We start from the raw sequence: 17,165 nt of genomic DNA on the forward strand, positions 1-17,165 counted from the left end.
GACAGCACCAATAATGAAATATTCTTGTCAGTAGCGGTCTGTTGTGCGAATAGTTCCAAGGCAGCAGAACGCGCTGAAATCTGGATGTCACGAAGGTGATGTCTAGCAAGTTGCCGCCCAGCAAATAACGGCGTGGGGCGCCGCGGGGGTGAGTGAGTCCAGTAGGCACCACAGCTATTCTTACCGGCATTGCAGAATTACTGCTGGGGACAATGCCTGTGCTGGAGCAGGGTCACAGCAGAAACAAAAAGGATTCTGTTGAAGATGTTGTTGGTTTTCAATTTGAAAACAGTTCTGGTGTCAACTGCTATGCTAATGTAGTGGTTAATGTTTTGTTTTCTCTAGAAAATGTAAAAGAGGGGGAGGCAGTCCAAAGTTCCGTTAAAAGGGCAAAGGAAAGGATCGGTGGTTTGAACTATCAGTCAAAAAGGGGAGGGGGTGCAACAATTTTTCCTACCGGGTCACACTGTGCTTTCACCGGAAGTGAGGTCTGCAGGATTCTAGTAATTCAAAGTGAGGCTGGCGCCGACGTCCCGCGGATACAGTTTCGTCACTCCACGGGTGATCATGGCAGTCATTCCCCATCGGGGGTGGGAGACTCCCGCGGCTCCTCTAGAATCTTCAAGGTCGTGGAGGACTACGGTGGTGGAGTCAACCAGTGACCGGGCCATTTCTTTATGCTGGGCCCGCTCTTGCCAGGTCGACCGCCATTTTGAGAGTTCGGTAGCTACTGGCGATCGCGGGGTCAAATGAACGGACGGGCTCCACCCTGCCGGGCGAGACGTTGCAGCATGGCCACAGTGGAAGAACTCTTTTCCGGGCGCCTGGACCGCTGAGGGTGCAGCTGGGAAGCCTACACTGGGGAGGCGGGAGAGGCCTGTTCGCACCGTCTCTCCCTCCCAGTGCACCCCACGGCGTCTCGCTTGAGATTTGTTATGGCCGGACCAGGCGATGAGGACGAGGGGGGGGTCGGAGGCATGTGCAAGACATCCCCCCCCAGTGTTGTCGCAGCCATTATAAAAGAAAGAAGTGTCCCGTCCGTCTTCGGGCCGGGCTTCCGGTGGATGTCGGCCGGACGCCCCTGGCTCTGGCCCCATGAACGGGTTTCTTGGTTTATCGGCTGCAGCCGGATTCCGTCGGCCTCGGCCCCCCGACCGTTGGTGGCCGGACCGGAAGAGCATGTGGCGGGACTACCTGCAACTCTCAAGGGCCACCGCGGCCGGACTGGGAGAGAGAGGGGAGGGTCGAGGAGACATTCCCCCCCCCCTGCAACTGTTCAGCGTTGTAAAGGCAATCCCCTGGCCGGGTCCCGTTGGTCTCGGCCTCTCCTCCGGCTACACCCTACGTTAGGATCTCCTGGCCGAGGCGTGGCAGCAGGACCTGCCTTATATGGGCTGCTCCCGGCTGGGCGTAGCCGGAACCCTGCCCCACCTTGGAAGTTTCCAGAGTGGGGGCGGATGTTCTACTGACTTGCATTTTCCCTAGTCTATCGATTTTTTTGGCGTGGCAGGCGGTGGGACAGCGAGGGGTGATTTGGTTTCTCTTACTGTTTTTCTGGTCTCTCACCACTGGCATATTTTAACGTTTTCTTGTTTCTAGGACATTAATAGGTTTTATCATTACGTTATGTTATCGTTTCTTTGTTCGTTGTTTAATAAAAGTTCATGTTCATCAGTGGCCTACTGATTTTCGTTTTCCTATTCTTTTCTTTCCAGGTTGTTTCATGCTAAAGTTTCTGTTAACAGGATACAGTGATCACTTCGTTATTATTGCATATGTCCTTTTCACTAGGGGTGCTCTCTGGTCGGGCCAGATGACGTATGTCTAGTAAATGGTCCGGGTGAAACAGGTGCATCAATCAGTGGGGATAGGCATGATAGATTACAACGGGGGAGAAAGGTCCGCATTACGTACCCTTTCACTACTTGCAAAGATTTTCCTACGTTTATTTGCAAACAGGGAATACCTCCAAAAAGAACTAATTCCCAAACAGTCAATGTTCGGACAATCAATCAATCAATGAGGAATGAAATAGGTACGACGTGTTAAAGGCTTGCGTTACCTACCCTTCACTATCTGCAAAGGGAGAGAGAATATTCCTATTCTTCCTCGTTTGCAGGTAGAGAAGATCCTTAAGAGAATTAACATCGAACAATTCAATGCTCGATTGAAACAATCAACAAGGGGTACTGTGAACACAAATGAACGCCGCTTATGTACATACGCATTGCTATTTTCAACAGGTTGTTCCTAATGTTTCTATTTTAGCGAGGTCAAAAAGAGATCCCATTAGTGGCCTACTGATTTTGCTCGATTCCTTTTGTTTTTTTACACGATTTTTCGCTATCTGCAAAGACTAAACAGAGTATTGCGACTCTGTGCTTGTTTGTAAATAGAGAATGAACCAAAGAGAACAATCAATCAAATGGAGAGAGAAGCAGGCACGACGGATTACAAAGGGGGAAAGGGCTGCGTTAACTACCCTTCACTATCTGCAAAGAGAGAGTACTCCTAATAGAAATGAGGGGTGGGGGGCAGCAATCAAAGCGGATCAGTGTGCATAAACACGAAGAAAAAAAATTCTTACCACGTACTTGACATTCGACAGCTTATGATATTTGCTATTAAAAAACCATTGAAATTCACTGAAAAAACCATAGGTTATAGACCATATATAGTTAGGAATTAGCATTTACAAAACCTTGAAAATTCACTGAAAAAACCATAGGTTATAGACCATATATAGTTAGGAATTAGCATTTAAAAAACCTTATTTTACTCACACAAAACCATTGAAATTCCATATATAGTTAGTTGCACTAACTATATATTGCGCACCCGCAATCCACTGCTGATGATGTCACATATTACATCATTCATGACATGGTCAGTGACATCACTGATGACATCACTGATGACATCTCAAATGACATCACTGATGACATCTCATTTGACATCAATGACCACATCACTGATGATATCATTCATGTGACAATACAATGCATCTCCTCACATTTTAATATAACCTCTGTTTCACCCAGTGTTAAAAACAGAGTATAATTTTTGAAACCATTGACACACCAATACTAGTTACTACATACGTACTCACTGATTCCTACGTCTACACACACATTCACTCATTCACCCATACAATCATTCATACATACAATCACTCATGTTTACAACACAATCATATGCACTCATACACCTATACAGACACTCACACTCTGCCACTCATCAATGGAGTTACTCACACACCTAGTCAGTCCTGTAAAGAATCAATCACACTTCCATTTTCTACTCTATACAGTTAAACATAGAGCACCTTACGTTTTCAACCATATACTAACACATACTTACTCTCTTATACAATCATTGATACAAGTACACATTGATCTGTACAGAGTCACACACCTCCCATCCAGCCACACACACACTCAGTCTCCCATGCAAATACTTGGGCAATCAATCAATAACCCATATAGTTACTCATATAGCTACTGATCAACACATGCAGCAGTTTACAGAACAACAGACATAATGATGCACAAATTAAGACAGTTTAGTCACTAACCCATGCACTCAGTGAGACACATTTAATCACTCACTCATACATTCAGTCATGCACCTACTAAATCCTTCGTCCAGACACTTATACATCCACTCATTCTTCAATATGTAAGACATATTTTAACTTTACAGAAACATAGTCACTGGATGTTGTCATCAGTGATGTCACTGACCATGTCATGAATGATGTAATATGTGACATCATCAGCAGTGGATTGCGGGTGCGCAATATATAGTTAGTGCAACTAACTATATATGGAATTTCAATGGTTTTGTGTGAGTAAAATAAGGTTTTTTAAATGCTAATTCCTAACTATATATGGTCTATAACCTATGGTTTTTTCAGTGAATATATATATATATATATATATATATATATATATATTCACTGAAAAAACCATAGGTTAGAGACAATATATAGTTAGGAATTAGCATTTAAAAAACCTTGAAAATTCACTGAAAAAAACCATAGGTTAGAGACCATATATAGTTAGGAATTAGCATTTAAAAAAACTTATTTTACTCACACAAAACCATTGAAATTCCATATATAGTTAGTTGCACTAACTATATATCGCGCACCCGCAATCCACTGCTGATGATGTCACATATTACATCATTCATGACATGGTCAGTGACATCACTGATGACATCACTGATGACATCTCAAATGACATCACTGATGACATCACTGATGACATCTCAAATGACATCACTGATGACATCACTGATGACATCATCCAGTGACTGTGTGTTTCTGTAAAGTTTAAATATGTTTGATATATTGAAGAATGAGTGGATGTATAAGGGTCTGGATGAAGGATTTAGTAAGTGCGTGACTGACTGTATGAGTGAGTGAATAAATGTGTCGTACTAAATGCATGGGTTAGTGACTAAACTGTCTGAATGTGTGCATCAGTATGTCTGTTGTGATGTAAACTGCTGCATGTGTTGATCATTAGCTATACGAGAGGCTATATGTGTTATTGATTGGTTGCCCAAGTATTTGTATGGGAGATTGAGTTTGTGTGGGGGTGGCTGGGAGGTGTGTGACTCTGTGCATAGATGTGTGAGCAGTTGATTCACTAGGTGTATGAGTTCAAGAGTGCATGTGGAAAAAGCTACATGGGCGGTTGACTGTGTGCATGAGTGTATTGATGAGTGAATGGATATCTCAATGCTACATGTCATAGTAAGTACATATGTAAAACACAGTACATGTGAGAGTTGGCATATATAAATAACTGTGCATGAGAGCCACTGAATGTGTGAGTGGCTGTATGGATCATTGTGAACTTGTATCAGGGATTGTATAAGAGAGTAAATATGTGTTAGTGTATGTTTGAATAAGTAAGGTGTGTATAACTGTATAGTTGAGGAAATGGAGGTGAGATTGTTTCTTTGCATGACTGACTAGGTGTGTGAGTAACTCCATGGATGAGTGACAGTGTGTGAGTGTCTGTATACACTGAGCGTATCTAAGGTTATATTAGAGTCTGAAGAGGTTTATCGTATTAGCACAAGAATGATGTCAAATGAGATGTCATCAGTGATGTCATCAGTGATGTCATTTGAGATGTCATCAGTGATGTCATCAGTGAGGTCACTGACCATGTCATGAATGATGTAATATGTGACATCATCAGCAGTGGATTGCGGATGCGCGATATATAGTTAGTGCAACTAACTATATATGGAATTTTAATGGTTTTGTGTGAGTAAAATAATTTTTTTTAAATGCTAATTCCTAACTATATATGGTCTATAACCTATGTTTTTTTCAGTGAATTTTCAAGGTTTTTTAAATGCTAATTCCTAACTATATATGGTCTCTAACCTATGTTTTTTTCAGTGAATTTCAATGGTTTTTTAATAGCAAATATCATAAGCTGTCGAATGTCAAGTACGTGGTAAGTAAAAACATTTTCGTGTTTATGCACACTGATCTGCTTTGAATGCTGCCCCCCCACCTCATTTCTATTAGGAGTACTCTCTCTTTGCAGATAGTGAAGGGTAGTTAACGCAGGCCTTTGCCCCCGTTGTAATCCGTCGTGCCTGCCTCTCTCTCCATTTGATTGATTGTTATCCAAGCATTTACTGTTTTAGAATTGGTTCTCTTTGGTTCATTCTCTATTTACAAACAAGCACAGAGTCGCAATACTCTGTTTTGTCTTTGCAGATAGTGAAAAATCGTGTAAAAAAACAAAAGGAATCGAGCAAAATCAGTAGGCCACTAATGGGATCTCTTTTTGACCTCACTAAAAAGGCCCCCGAGGGACGGTGTGACTCGGAGGGGGCGCTTGGCTCCGGCCCCCTCCCCAAGTCGTGTTGCCCTGGTGTGGCCTGAGATCGCCCCCGACATAGGTGGCCGGCTCCCGGGGTCAAGCGGAACTTTTTGCCTTTTGGTAACTCTTCCATTCTTGACCTTGTCCCACAATCCGTTTGACCTGAAGACACGCTGTAGTGGGGCGCCCCTTTACCGTTTCAGTTGCCATTCCACCCGCTTTTGCTACACTGTGCCTCTTCCGCTATTCAGCTGTTTTCCGCCCGCTCTTGCGACTACAGCGTTTCGCTCACCATGTAGTTGAGTTGCTCCCGCTCTTGCGGTGCAGCGATAGGCGGCTGCCACAGGACTCTCAAAATGGCGGCCGGCTCTTCAGATTTGGGCGTGGTCCACTAAAATTGCCCTGCGACACCTTGGAACTCGGACGCTTGTCTGCTAGAGATTGGGCTCCATTCTCAAAAGCGTCCCCTCAGCCTTGAAGATTCTACAAAAGTCTTGGGGGCCCCCGACTCCCGCAGGCTTCTGGTGGGGAGCGGCTAGCATTATTGCTCGTGGAATGGCCACGACGGAGCTACGAAATGGTGGTGCTCTCATGCTAACGCCAGCTTCAGTCTGAAACATCCAGAAACACTGTAGACTACCAATTCGATCAGTTCCGGTAGCACCCCAACGTGACCCGGTAGAGAAGAACTAGCCCTCCCCTCTTTGACTGATGGTTCTTGTTGCCTGTCCCTTCTATTGTCATTTAACAGAACTATTTAGCCTGCTGAAAGGGGTTGTGTTCCGACCGCTGGTTGGTGGAGACATTTTGACTATATTCTGGACCTGCGTTGTCGCGTAATGCGTCATATGACGCGCCGCGTTAGCGCATCCGGAAGCGATCCGGGGCGCGGCGCGCAGCGCGTAACGTAAGCATAACAGGTCATGTGACTTGTTAATAAAACTTTTCATTGGTTTTCGTTTTACTTTTCTTATTCTAATGATGAAAGGCTTGGTCATATGACCTAAAAATTACGCTTTTTATTGCTTTCGAACATTATTTTTTCTTAAACATATATGTTATAATGTTCCAGGCTAACGTACTTTCCCGGAAAATTTTCAACTGTCCTGCAAGTAAAATATATTCCTTTTTCGAGAAAAAGGGTGTTTCTTCGTCCCATGACGGAGCCGTTGAGCAAAAGAGGCTCGGCCTGCTGTCTTAGTCGCCGATACGCCTGAATATCAGATTCTTATCGATCACTTTATGTTGCAGAAGTAGAAAACACAACAGCCCTTGACCATTTATCTTTACTGCGTTCCTGCGTATTATACCTTTTACCCTTCATGTAATTGGACTGCTTTATTTCACTTGCCTTTTACTGATTCGAAAACAGTGACTATTATTAAAAACTTTACCAATGTAAATACTACTACCATGTTTTCTTTTAAAAACCTTTATTGTGAAAATGTCAGTATACAAATACGGGCCTATAACCACGTGGGCCGGCCACGGAGCAAACTGTAATCGTATATGATGAGGAGACATTTACACTGTAGAGGAACGTAACGGGCGGGCCATTAGTTTGCAAGAACTAAGGTGTCTAACAGTTGCGGAATCGGTGGACGTACATTTTATAATTAAAATACGACAGGGCCAGTTACAATAAAATTATCTAGATATACATTTGCGGGCAAGTACCATGGGTGACGTTAATTCAAACTTTCAATAGTACAGTAATCAATAACACATCAGAACTTAATATCAATAGGGATGTCGAAATATTCAATCAATTCTCATCCCTGCCCGCCATGTGCTTCAAAACTGCATACGTATCTCGTGATATCAAGGTTGTGCAACCAGTACACAACAAGGAGTTACGAGTCCCATTTATTCCGGCGCCATTTTGGGCGAGGACGGGCAGGTCCAGGATATAGTCAAAATGTCTCCACCAACCATCGACTATGATGATTTTCATATGCTGTATTTATTAGAGTAACACTCATCTGTCCACATGAAATTAATTTGCCACAATCTAAACATGTCATTTTAATCTTTCCAAAGTTCTTCTGAATATTTGGGACCGTTTCCCTTGCCTCTGATGCTGTCAGTGCCACTTCTTTGGTGAATGTACTGGCAGGTCGGGGGTTGTCCTCCAAATCTCTCTTTTGTGCAGCACTATAATTAATCGGTGCCACCTCTCCATATGACGATGCATGGTATAATTACCATAACTATATTTTTTTTCGGTTCCTCTGGAGAGTACATCGTGGCAGATGAGGCAGGTAACGTACCGGGCATTGACCTTTTTTGCATGTAGAGGAAAGGAAAAAAAATTCGAGCCTCCGAGTTCTAAGGTGTCCCATGGCCATTTTAGTGGACCAGGCCCAAATCCAGAGAACAGGCCGCCATTTTGAGAGTCTTGTTGCAGCCGCCTGTCGCTGTAGCAGCAAGAGCGGGCGAAACTCAGCTAGACGGCGCTCCACTGCAGATGAAGTGCCTCAACCTGGAGAGGCGGGAGAGGCTCGTTTGCGCCGCCTCCCCCCCCCCCTTTCGGGCACCCCACGCCGACTTTCGGCGCAGCATTGTAGGATGGCCACACCAGTGCGGCAACTTGCTGGACACCACCTCGGTGCCATCCGGATCTTGGCGCGTTGTGCTGCCTTCGGCCTATTCGCACATCGGTCCGCTACTGACGCCACCTCACAGGCCAACGTGGTACCCCACGCCGACTTTCGGCACAGCATTGTAGGATGGCCACACCAGTGCGGCAACTTGCTGGACACCACCTCGGTGCCATCCGGATCTTGGCGCGTTGTGCTGCCTTCGGCCTATTCGCACATCGGTCCGCTACTGACGCCACCTCAGAGGCCAACGTGGTACCCCACGCCGACTTTCGGCGCAGCATTGTAGGATGGCCACACCAGTGCGGCAACTTGCTGGACACCACCTCGGTGCCATCCGGATCTTGGTGCGTTGTGCTGCCTTCGGCCTATTCGCACATCGGTCCGCTACTGACGCCACCTCACAGGCCAACGGGGCACCCCACGCCGACTTTCGGCGCAGCATTGTAGGATGGCCACACCAGTGCGGCAACTTGCTGGACACCACCTCGGTGCCATCCGGATCTTGGCGCGTTGTGCTGCCTTCGGCCTATTCGCACATCGGTCCGCTACTGACGCCACCTCACAGGCCAACGGGGCACCCCACGCCGACTTTCGGCGCAGCATTGTAGGATGGCCACACCAGTGCGGCAACTTGCTGGACACCACCTCGGTGCCATCCGGATCTTGGCGCGTTGTGCTGCCTTCGGCCTATTCGCACATCAGTCCGCTACTGACGCCACCTCACAGGCCAACGGGGCACCCCACGCCGACTTTCGGCGCAGCATTGTAGGATGGCCACACCAGTGCGGCAACTTGCTGGACACCACCTCGGTGCCATCCGGATCTTGGCGCGTTGTGCTGCCTTCGGCCTATTCGCACATCGGTCCGCCACTGACGCCGCCTCACGTGCCAACGGATTTTCTACGCTTTTTATAACCCTATGCCGCATAACAGGTCATGTGACTTGTTTATAAAACTTTTCATTGGTTCATTTTACTTTTGGTTTCCTAATGAGGAAGGCTTGATCATATGACCTAAAATAACACTTTTCATTGGATTAAAACATTTTTTTTTCCCAAACGATGAAAGCCCCACCTTGTTTCTGGATGTTTCAGACTGAAGCTGGCGTCAGCATGAAAGCACCACCATCTCGTGGCTCCGTCGTGGTCATTCCGCGAGCAATCATGGCAGCCGCTCCCCACCGGAAACGTGCAGGAGTCGGGGGCCCCCAAGACTTTTGTAGAATCTTCAAGGCTGAGGGGACGCTTTCGAGAATGGGGTCCAAGACCTAGCAGACAAGCGTCCGAGTTCCAAGGTGTCCCAGGGCCATTTCAGTGGACCAGGCCCAAAAAGGAAAGAGCCTGCCGCCATTTTGAGAGTCCTGTGGCAGCCGCCTATCGCTGCACCGCAAGAGTGGGCCCAACTCAGCTGAATGGCGGATTTTGGCACAGTGTACCAAAAGCGGGCGGAATGGCAACTAAAACGGTAAAGGGGCGCCCCACTACAGCAGACGAGCCTCCACTTGGGGAGGCCCGTTCACGCCGCCTCACCCCCCCCCCCCGGGCGCCCCACGCTGTTATTCGGAGCAGCATTGTAGGATACCAAAACCAGTGCGGCAACTTACTGGACATCACCTGGGTGCCATCCACATCTCAGCGCGTTCTGCTGCCTTGGGACTATTCGCACAACAGACCGCTACTGACAATGCCTCCCCCGGGACGCCCCACGCCGTTTTTCGGAGCTGCATTGTACGATACCAAAACCAGTGCGGCAACTTACTGGACATCACCTGGGTGCCATCCACATCTCAGCGCGTTCTGCTGCCTTGGGACTATTCGCACAACAGACCGCTACTGACGAGGCCTCCCCCCACACCCCCCGGGACGCCCCACGCCGTTTTTCGGAGCTGCATTGTAGGATACCAAAAACCAGTGCGGCACCCAGGTAACATCACCTGGGTGCCGTCCAGAACTCAGCACGTTGTGCTGCCTTGGGACTATTCGCACAAAACACAGCTACTGACCATTGTTGCTTCTTTTTTCTAAAAAATGTTTAAATGTATTTACTGTTTTTGTTGCGTTGTATATATTTATAAGTTATTAAAGTTTTATAATCCTACTACTTTTTTGGAGTGCTATATATTTTTAATGTGACACATAATTGTAAAAACTTTGATGTACAAAGAGGCATCCCTGGAATCTTCCGCTTCAGGCTGGGTCCCCTCCCCAATCACAATACAGGATGGTTTTCAGATAGTAGGAACGCGTGTGGTGTGACGGATCTCATCGGGTGGGGGCCTTGATCTACTGTAACTCCTTTGAAGAGGGGTGATTCTTTACAGCTGGAGCCATAAACTACATCTGCAGGGCTAGGTGATAGCCTGGGACCGGCCTGGACAATCGGACACATAGGAAGAGGAGTGTCAGAGGGTGCGGTAGTGAATAGGGCGAAAGGGAGGTGTCGGGCGGGCACAGGGTGTGATTCTCAAGGAAGAGCAGCGCAGATGGGGGAGGTTTATTGCCCATGCATAAGACAGAGAGCGGGGGTGACCAGTGCCTGGGGGAGATGCTTGCGAGGGTGGGGAGCCATGCTAAGGATCCACAGCGTGCAGAGAGTGGGTCTGGTCAAGGCATCTAAAATGGCTGCCGTGCACGACAAAAGTGTGGCATTTGAAAAAAGGCAAGATGGCGCAGACAATGTTTTTCAACACTTCCTGATTTCCTTCGAATCGAACGTTAACAGACGTTATCTCTCCCACACTACCGGTCCCCCTGGGCTTAAACGCCGAGATGGTAGGGACTGCATCCCGTGGAGATAGGCCGAGACGTCACTCGGCAGAAAAAGAAAAAAAAATCAAAAAAAGTCTATAAACATACAATAAGTTAAAAGTCAATCATTCTTGTTTCCTTGTAGTACGCTCCCCAGACCGCTTCCCGGTTCGCAAACCGGGCGCACCCCACGAAAAAAACTATTTTTTTTTTTTGCCCCGCGGGGCCCTTTTAAAGCCTTCACATCAAACCTAGGGGTCAGGGAGGATCTACTATGCCCCCTTATGGTCATTTGCCCCTTCGCTTTGGCCTCCTCTTGTCTCTCGATCCTACCGAGAGACAAGATGGCGGCCGCTACGGACTGTTTGGAATGTTTACAGACACCGGAGAGCCAATCAGCTTCGCTTCGCAAAGCTCCGTAACGCGAAAAGTACGCGAAACGGAGCGCTACCCGGGACGCTGTCACAGATATATATCTTTTTTTGAACGTTAATTTCTCAAAATCCACTGGAGCACATATATTGAGACCTAGCAAAGGCACATCGGGCTACCAGTCCCTACAATTTTGCCAAGTTTCGTGCAAATCCATTCAGCCGTTCGGGCTAAAAGTGAGGCCAACCGCCCTATGGAAATTAACATGGGAAAAACGCGTTTTGGGACCCCCCTTTTTTCTCGGCCCCCCCTTGACGAACCCCCCCCAAATTTTCAGGGGCTGCTCAGAAACAAAATGTTCCATTTTCCTGAAAATTTCAGCCAATTCCGTCCACAAACGCCAAAGTTATTAGACATAGGATTTTTTCTCTATGGGATTTTTGAAAATTCTAACTATATATACCTACTGGCGACCGCCAGTAGGTAATATATATATATATATATATATATATATATATATATATATATATATATATCCAAGCTACTTCTGCCTCTCCAGTGCGGCACCACAGAAATCACGGACCACCAAGCAGCATAGAGTATTTAGGGTATGTTTATTATCCCTTCTTGGTTCACTCTCGGCATGACGCGTTTCGGGTAATGGATACCCTTGCTCACATCAATATATATATATATATTTTGCAATTCACCTACTTCTGTAAGGCGGCATACTATGAACCATTGCTTACCCCAAATGTTAGATGTTGGACAATCTGTCATATTGTTGAACCTGCCATTATCATAATTGTACTTCACGTTCATGAAATTCTGCAAATCAAGCCTTTGTGAATCAGAAGTAGGGTTTGGTGATCGAGATGTGCTCAGGATAAAGGGAGGACCGAGGATTAATCCCATGACACTGGCTTACCCATCAGCTCATCTGAACTCCGCATGACAAAGAGGAATCACCGGGCAGGCTTCTGATAATTAAGGACCCCACATCAAAAATGTCATCCCTGGAAAGCAGTACTCACTAGTGTCTCTACTGGGCTGGTCAGAAACTGTGATCCTCTTCCCTTTCACAACACACAATCCTTGGTTCTGAGTAGTCACCCAGGGACCAGTGTCAACTGGCCTCATGGTAGGAGGGAGATCTTTAGCTGGTCCTATCTTGGATTTAACATCACACAGAAGGCTGGGACCTGCTGGTCACGGTTGTAAAGAGAAAACTTAATACACAAGTTAGTGCTTCTAACTAAAAAAAAGAATTTTCTGGCAGACTCCTGCGGGATGCGTAGTTTGACATCTTTGTGTAAGTTATCTAAACAAAAGTGCTAATTCGGTGATATCATAATGTAAATTATTGTAAATTGCCCGGGTTAAAGTTGGACAGATAGGCTGTTAGTTTTTGCAAAATAAAACATTCCACGACAACAGGAAGCAGCAATGTGTTTGTATTACCATTAATCTAAATAAAAAAGGAAACACATAATCTATCGGAAAAGGATACCGAGTTAGAAATTGCATTCATCTTTTGCAAGATCACACCACAGATGTTCCACTGTCAAAACGTCCACATGGAGAAAACACCGAGACTAATGTATTTCAAAGAATGACACAACTGCATCATTTCATATCAGATTACATCATAATCTATATTTAGGATTAAAGAGCCCACACTCATGGCTCTACAAATTCACATTTGTTAAAATAAAATAGATGTAAAATGTGTAAAGATTAGTAATAGAAAAACTATTTGCAAAGCAGGTACATGAAATGCATTGTTAGTCATCTTCATCAATCCTATGGATGCAGCAGTGTTGATCCTCCAAATATACCTTGAAATCCAGGTCACAGAACGCACAGTAGAGGAGGCTGAACAGAGCAGACTCTTAGAGACACAGGGCATAAAGAAACACTTAGGGTGCCTTACAAATTCACTCACGCGCATGCCTATCCAGGAATTAAGGCCACGCCACAGGCAGGCAAGAGAATTCTTAATGGGTTCGCAATGTTTTTGAAGGCACATCTCACAATGGAACTTTGAAAAAGGAAAGAAGGGTAGAAAATACTAGTAGGTCTTGCTCATTGATTGACAATGTGTTTGTCACTAAGTATCTGCGTGTTTCTATGTCCTCTTTTTCCCCGAGGAACGCTCTGAACATTAGCATCTTTCATTTAATTTCCTACGGACACATTCGAACTGCCAACAAACTCATTTATCAAGCGATTTGACAACGCAAACAAAAGAACCGTCTTCCGCGAAAAAGTTTAAGGACTCTTCCAGGTAGGCTGCGCTTACAGCACGCGCGCTCTTGGTCGCGTGCAGTTTATTGCTTCTTAGTAAGTTCTTAGGTCACTTTGACGTACTGCTGTCTTCTACTTAAAAAGGCAGAGGTGTGATTAGAAGACAGGCCACAAGGATAACATTGTTTCTGAAGGACAGAGGTACCAGAGCTCTCACGTTTCCTGGTTCCAAGTGCGAGTAACTCAACCACTCCAGGAATAATCTTTGAATTCTGGGAATTGAGTCCTGGTTTTAGTGGATTAAACAGGGCTAGAAATCCTGTCATGCAATGAATAAATGGCATTCGTGAGATACTCACGCATGGAGTTGGGGCAACGTGATGTTAAAAAGGGAGACTCCTACAGTCAGAGCAATGATGATGCGATAATTGTTATATTTGTTTGGTTTACCTCATGGTAGAACTCCCAAGTTTCCCCTATCTCTTAAGTAAATCACCCAGTCCGGTAGTTCTGTGGTCGCATTTTGTGTCGTGTAACTCTGCATCTATAATGAGGAAGGGAAAACTACAAGTCTCAGAATTCAAAGAGCTGTACAAGCTACTCACAACTGACAAGGAAGAACTTGAGAGAAAGGGAATGTCATTGAATCCTCAAGATAATAACATTGTGCTCCTTAGGAAGAAACAAAATATATATGTCAGCACGAGGAGTAAAACAAGACAACACATCATTTGGCTACATCCGCAAGCCTAGCTGCTTAACACAACTATATCCCATGCCAGCACTCTCCCGCTTATAGCGGGCGTCACACTGACAGGAGAGCGGCCGATGCAGCAAGCACGCCTCTCAGTGCTGGTCCCCGAAGAGAGGAGCAGTGTTCTGAGCATGCTGTGTCCTGCTGTCTGTCAAGATGATTTTGCAGCCTGCCGTCACCTGCTGTGCAGCAGAGAGAGGGCTGCAGCAGCAGCGTTCGCCGCTCCAGGGAGCACTGCTAGCTGCAGTGACACGCCTGCCTCTTTATTATGGAAAGCCCAGCGTTGCTCTTACCTCTGCTTCTTTGCTCCGGTCTTTGATTTTCCCCCTTGAACTTCGCCCATTACTAGAAGTCTCCCGTGCAGGCACTACAGAGATCTGCTGCAGCGGCATGTTGACGGTGCTGCAGGTAACCCGCTCCTGATTGGACGCCTTGTTTCTTCACATCCCCGGCGCAGCCCACCTGTGTAATTGTTCATATCCTTCTTTAGGCAAGCCCGATGCTCAACTGCGAAGCAAAACACAGCATTCCAGTGACGACCACAACAAATCACGCCGGGGTCCTCGTTTAAAAAGTAAATCAGATCACGCACGATAGAAAAAAACGTATCAAATCCAGATAGTTGTCCATTCTCAGAAAGCGAAGATACTGCAAGTCATAAGTACTGTGCTCTGTTACCGAAGCAGCCCCCACCCTTTCCCCAGGAGCATTGTGGGAGGCAATTCAATTTCTTTGGTACCTAATAACTGCCATGGAAACCGAGAAAACCTGGGTCCCACAGGCCTCTCTATTAGCAGACGGCTCGTCGTCTCCCACGTTTTCCGCTGCAGCCACTTCTGATTTGGTTCCCCGGATGGTTCTCGCCGGACGCCCTCTCCTCGCCCCGAGACACCGCGTCGTGCTGACAGAGTCAATACGCCCAAGTCTGAGGAGCTTAGCGTCCTATTTTGGAGCCAAATCTCCTCCGTGAAGAGCACGGATAGCTGGCTGTTGTCGCTCATGCGTCTAATCTCTTTAGGTCAAAGGATCTGCCTTGAAGTGAGAACAGCGGAGAGCGAATCAGGTGCGAAAAGGAATACAAGGCAGAAGCAAGTGCAATGTGCCTTCCTATAGCTGCTAGTAAAACGTTAACTCTTTGCTGTGCGTTCATCTCCAGCAGCAGCACTGCTGCAGGTATGTATATTCAGCCGGCGCTTAATGAAAGAAACGCACGGACATCCAGAGACCGATAAAGGTGAATAGGCTCAGAGACAGCTATTCTCCATTCAGACATTTTACATACACACACACACGCTGACAAGAGCATGCTGACAGAAACACTCTAGAAACTAGCACGCGTATATTTGGATCAGAGCAACCCACACAGGTACTTATGTTCACATATACGTGAAGCTGATTCATAAAGGGCTGTTTAAAAGTTTGACTTAGGTGCTTTTAGCACTGTCCATAAATATCTGACATATAGAATTCACAAATATCACCGGGAATATTTGTATGACAACACATTTAGATTTACAGGAGGGCTCCCCCTTAAAAGTACTTAAAGAAATTGTCTACTACGCGAACGATATACATAAATGTGACACACAACTGAATTTGTGCATTTCATTTTCTTTTTTTTATAGATTTATTTTTTCTTTGTGGAGAAGTCTCCTCCACACCCGCCCTTTGACAACCATTACATTAGGGTATGCTCACCGACTGCAGTTACTCCAAACCGGTTTATTAACTTTAAAAATGTTTCCTTTTTAATGATGTTGTCTTAGATTCTCACCTTATGGAAGCATCTAAGATCTATGAGATTTTGGTCAATTCAAGTGATGCGAGGAAAAAACAATTTAATACCATTGGAGTACATAAATACATTTGCAAACCTATCTTGCTTATAGGAAATGCTTACAAAAACACAATTTTATCCATACTTCTTATAGTTAATTAAAACCATCACCAACGTTTTCCAAACTTAAGAAGTGCATTTGTGCTGTTAAAATACATTTTGTTCCAGATCACACACTTTTTTCATGTTCTCATACCTTGATCGAAAGTTTGGAGGATGTTTTTGTAGTAATGCATTAACCTGTTTGTTGAATTGTTAGTTTGGCTCCATGGTTACAGAATGTTCATGTTTGAACAGCCAGGGACTGTTATCCATTCCCTAGGAGCTGTGGAGACGAACGGTCAATAAACTCAAGGTTTCCCCCACTTACCTTCTGTTGGGTGTTCACTTCAAATTGGTGACGAGTTGGACGACCGTTCCATGTCTCCACCCAAGGGTGTAGCTGTGGCTGTTAAGTATAGAAATCTGGACTGCTTCAAGTGATTTCGTTGGAGCTGTTTCTCTGCCTGCTCGTGATTCTGGTCTCCATTTAAAAGGTGTTCTGGCATTGGAAAGTGCCACGAGTGTGCAGATGGGCCATCGTGTCTTGGCGTAATTTGGTGGTGGATTCTCAGGAGTTTGGCAGTCCAACGCTTCTACCAGAGCCAGGGCCGGACTGGCTACCAGGCAGTTGTGTGTGCTGCCGAGCAGGGGGATGATTTCTCTATGGTGTGGGCTTATTTCGTTGATGGGGACCTGCGTGCGCTTTAA

At 45.8% G+C, this 17,165-nt stretch overlaps 1 protein-coding gene across 3 annotated transcripts in view; it reads right to left on the bottom strand.

Annotated features, from left to right (window-relative positions):
- Window positions 1-15,679, bottom strand: part of MARCHF1 (membrane associated ring-CH-type finger 1) — a 1,438,547-nt gene extending 1,422,868 nt beyond the window's left edge. Inside the window, exon 1 of one of the 3 annotated variants that reach the window (XM_078677015.1) lies at window positions 14,872-15,679. In XM_078677015.1, the coding sequence (XP_078533141.1) occupies window positions 14,872-14,970 (99 nt within the window). In that variant the 5' untranslated portion in view covers window positions 14,971-15,679. The remainder of the gene's footprint in view (window positions 1-14,871) is intronic. The other 2 variants (XM_078677016.1, XM_078677013.1) reach the window with 2 other exon arrangements.
- Window positions 15,680-17,165: the final 1,486 nt, after the last annotated feature.

Source organism: Lissotriton helveticus, chromosome 2_1, assembly GCF_964261635.1.
Source record: "Lissotriton helveticus chromosome 2_1, aLisHel1.1, whole genome shotgun sequence".
Lineage (NCBI taxonomy): Eukaryota > Metazoa > Chordata > Amphibia > Caudata > Salamandridae > Lissotriton > Lissotriton helveticus.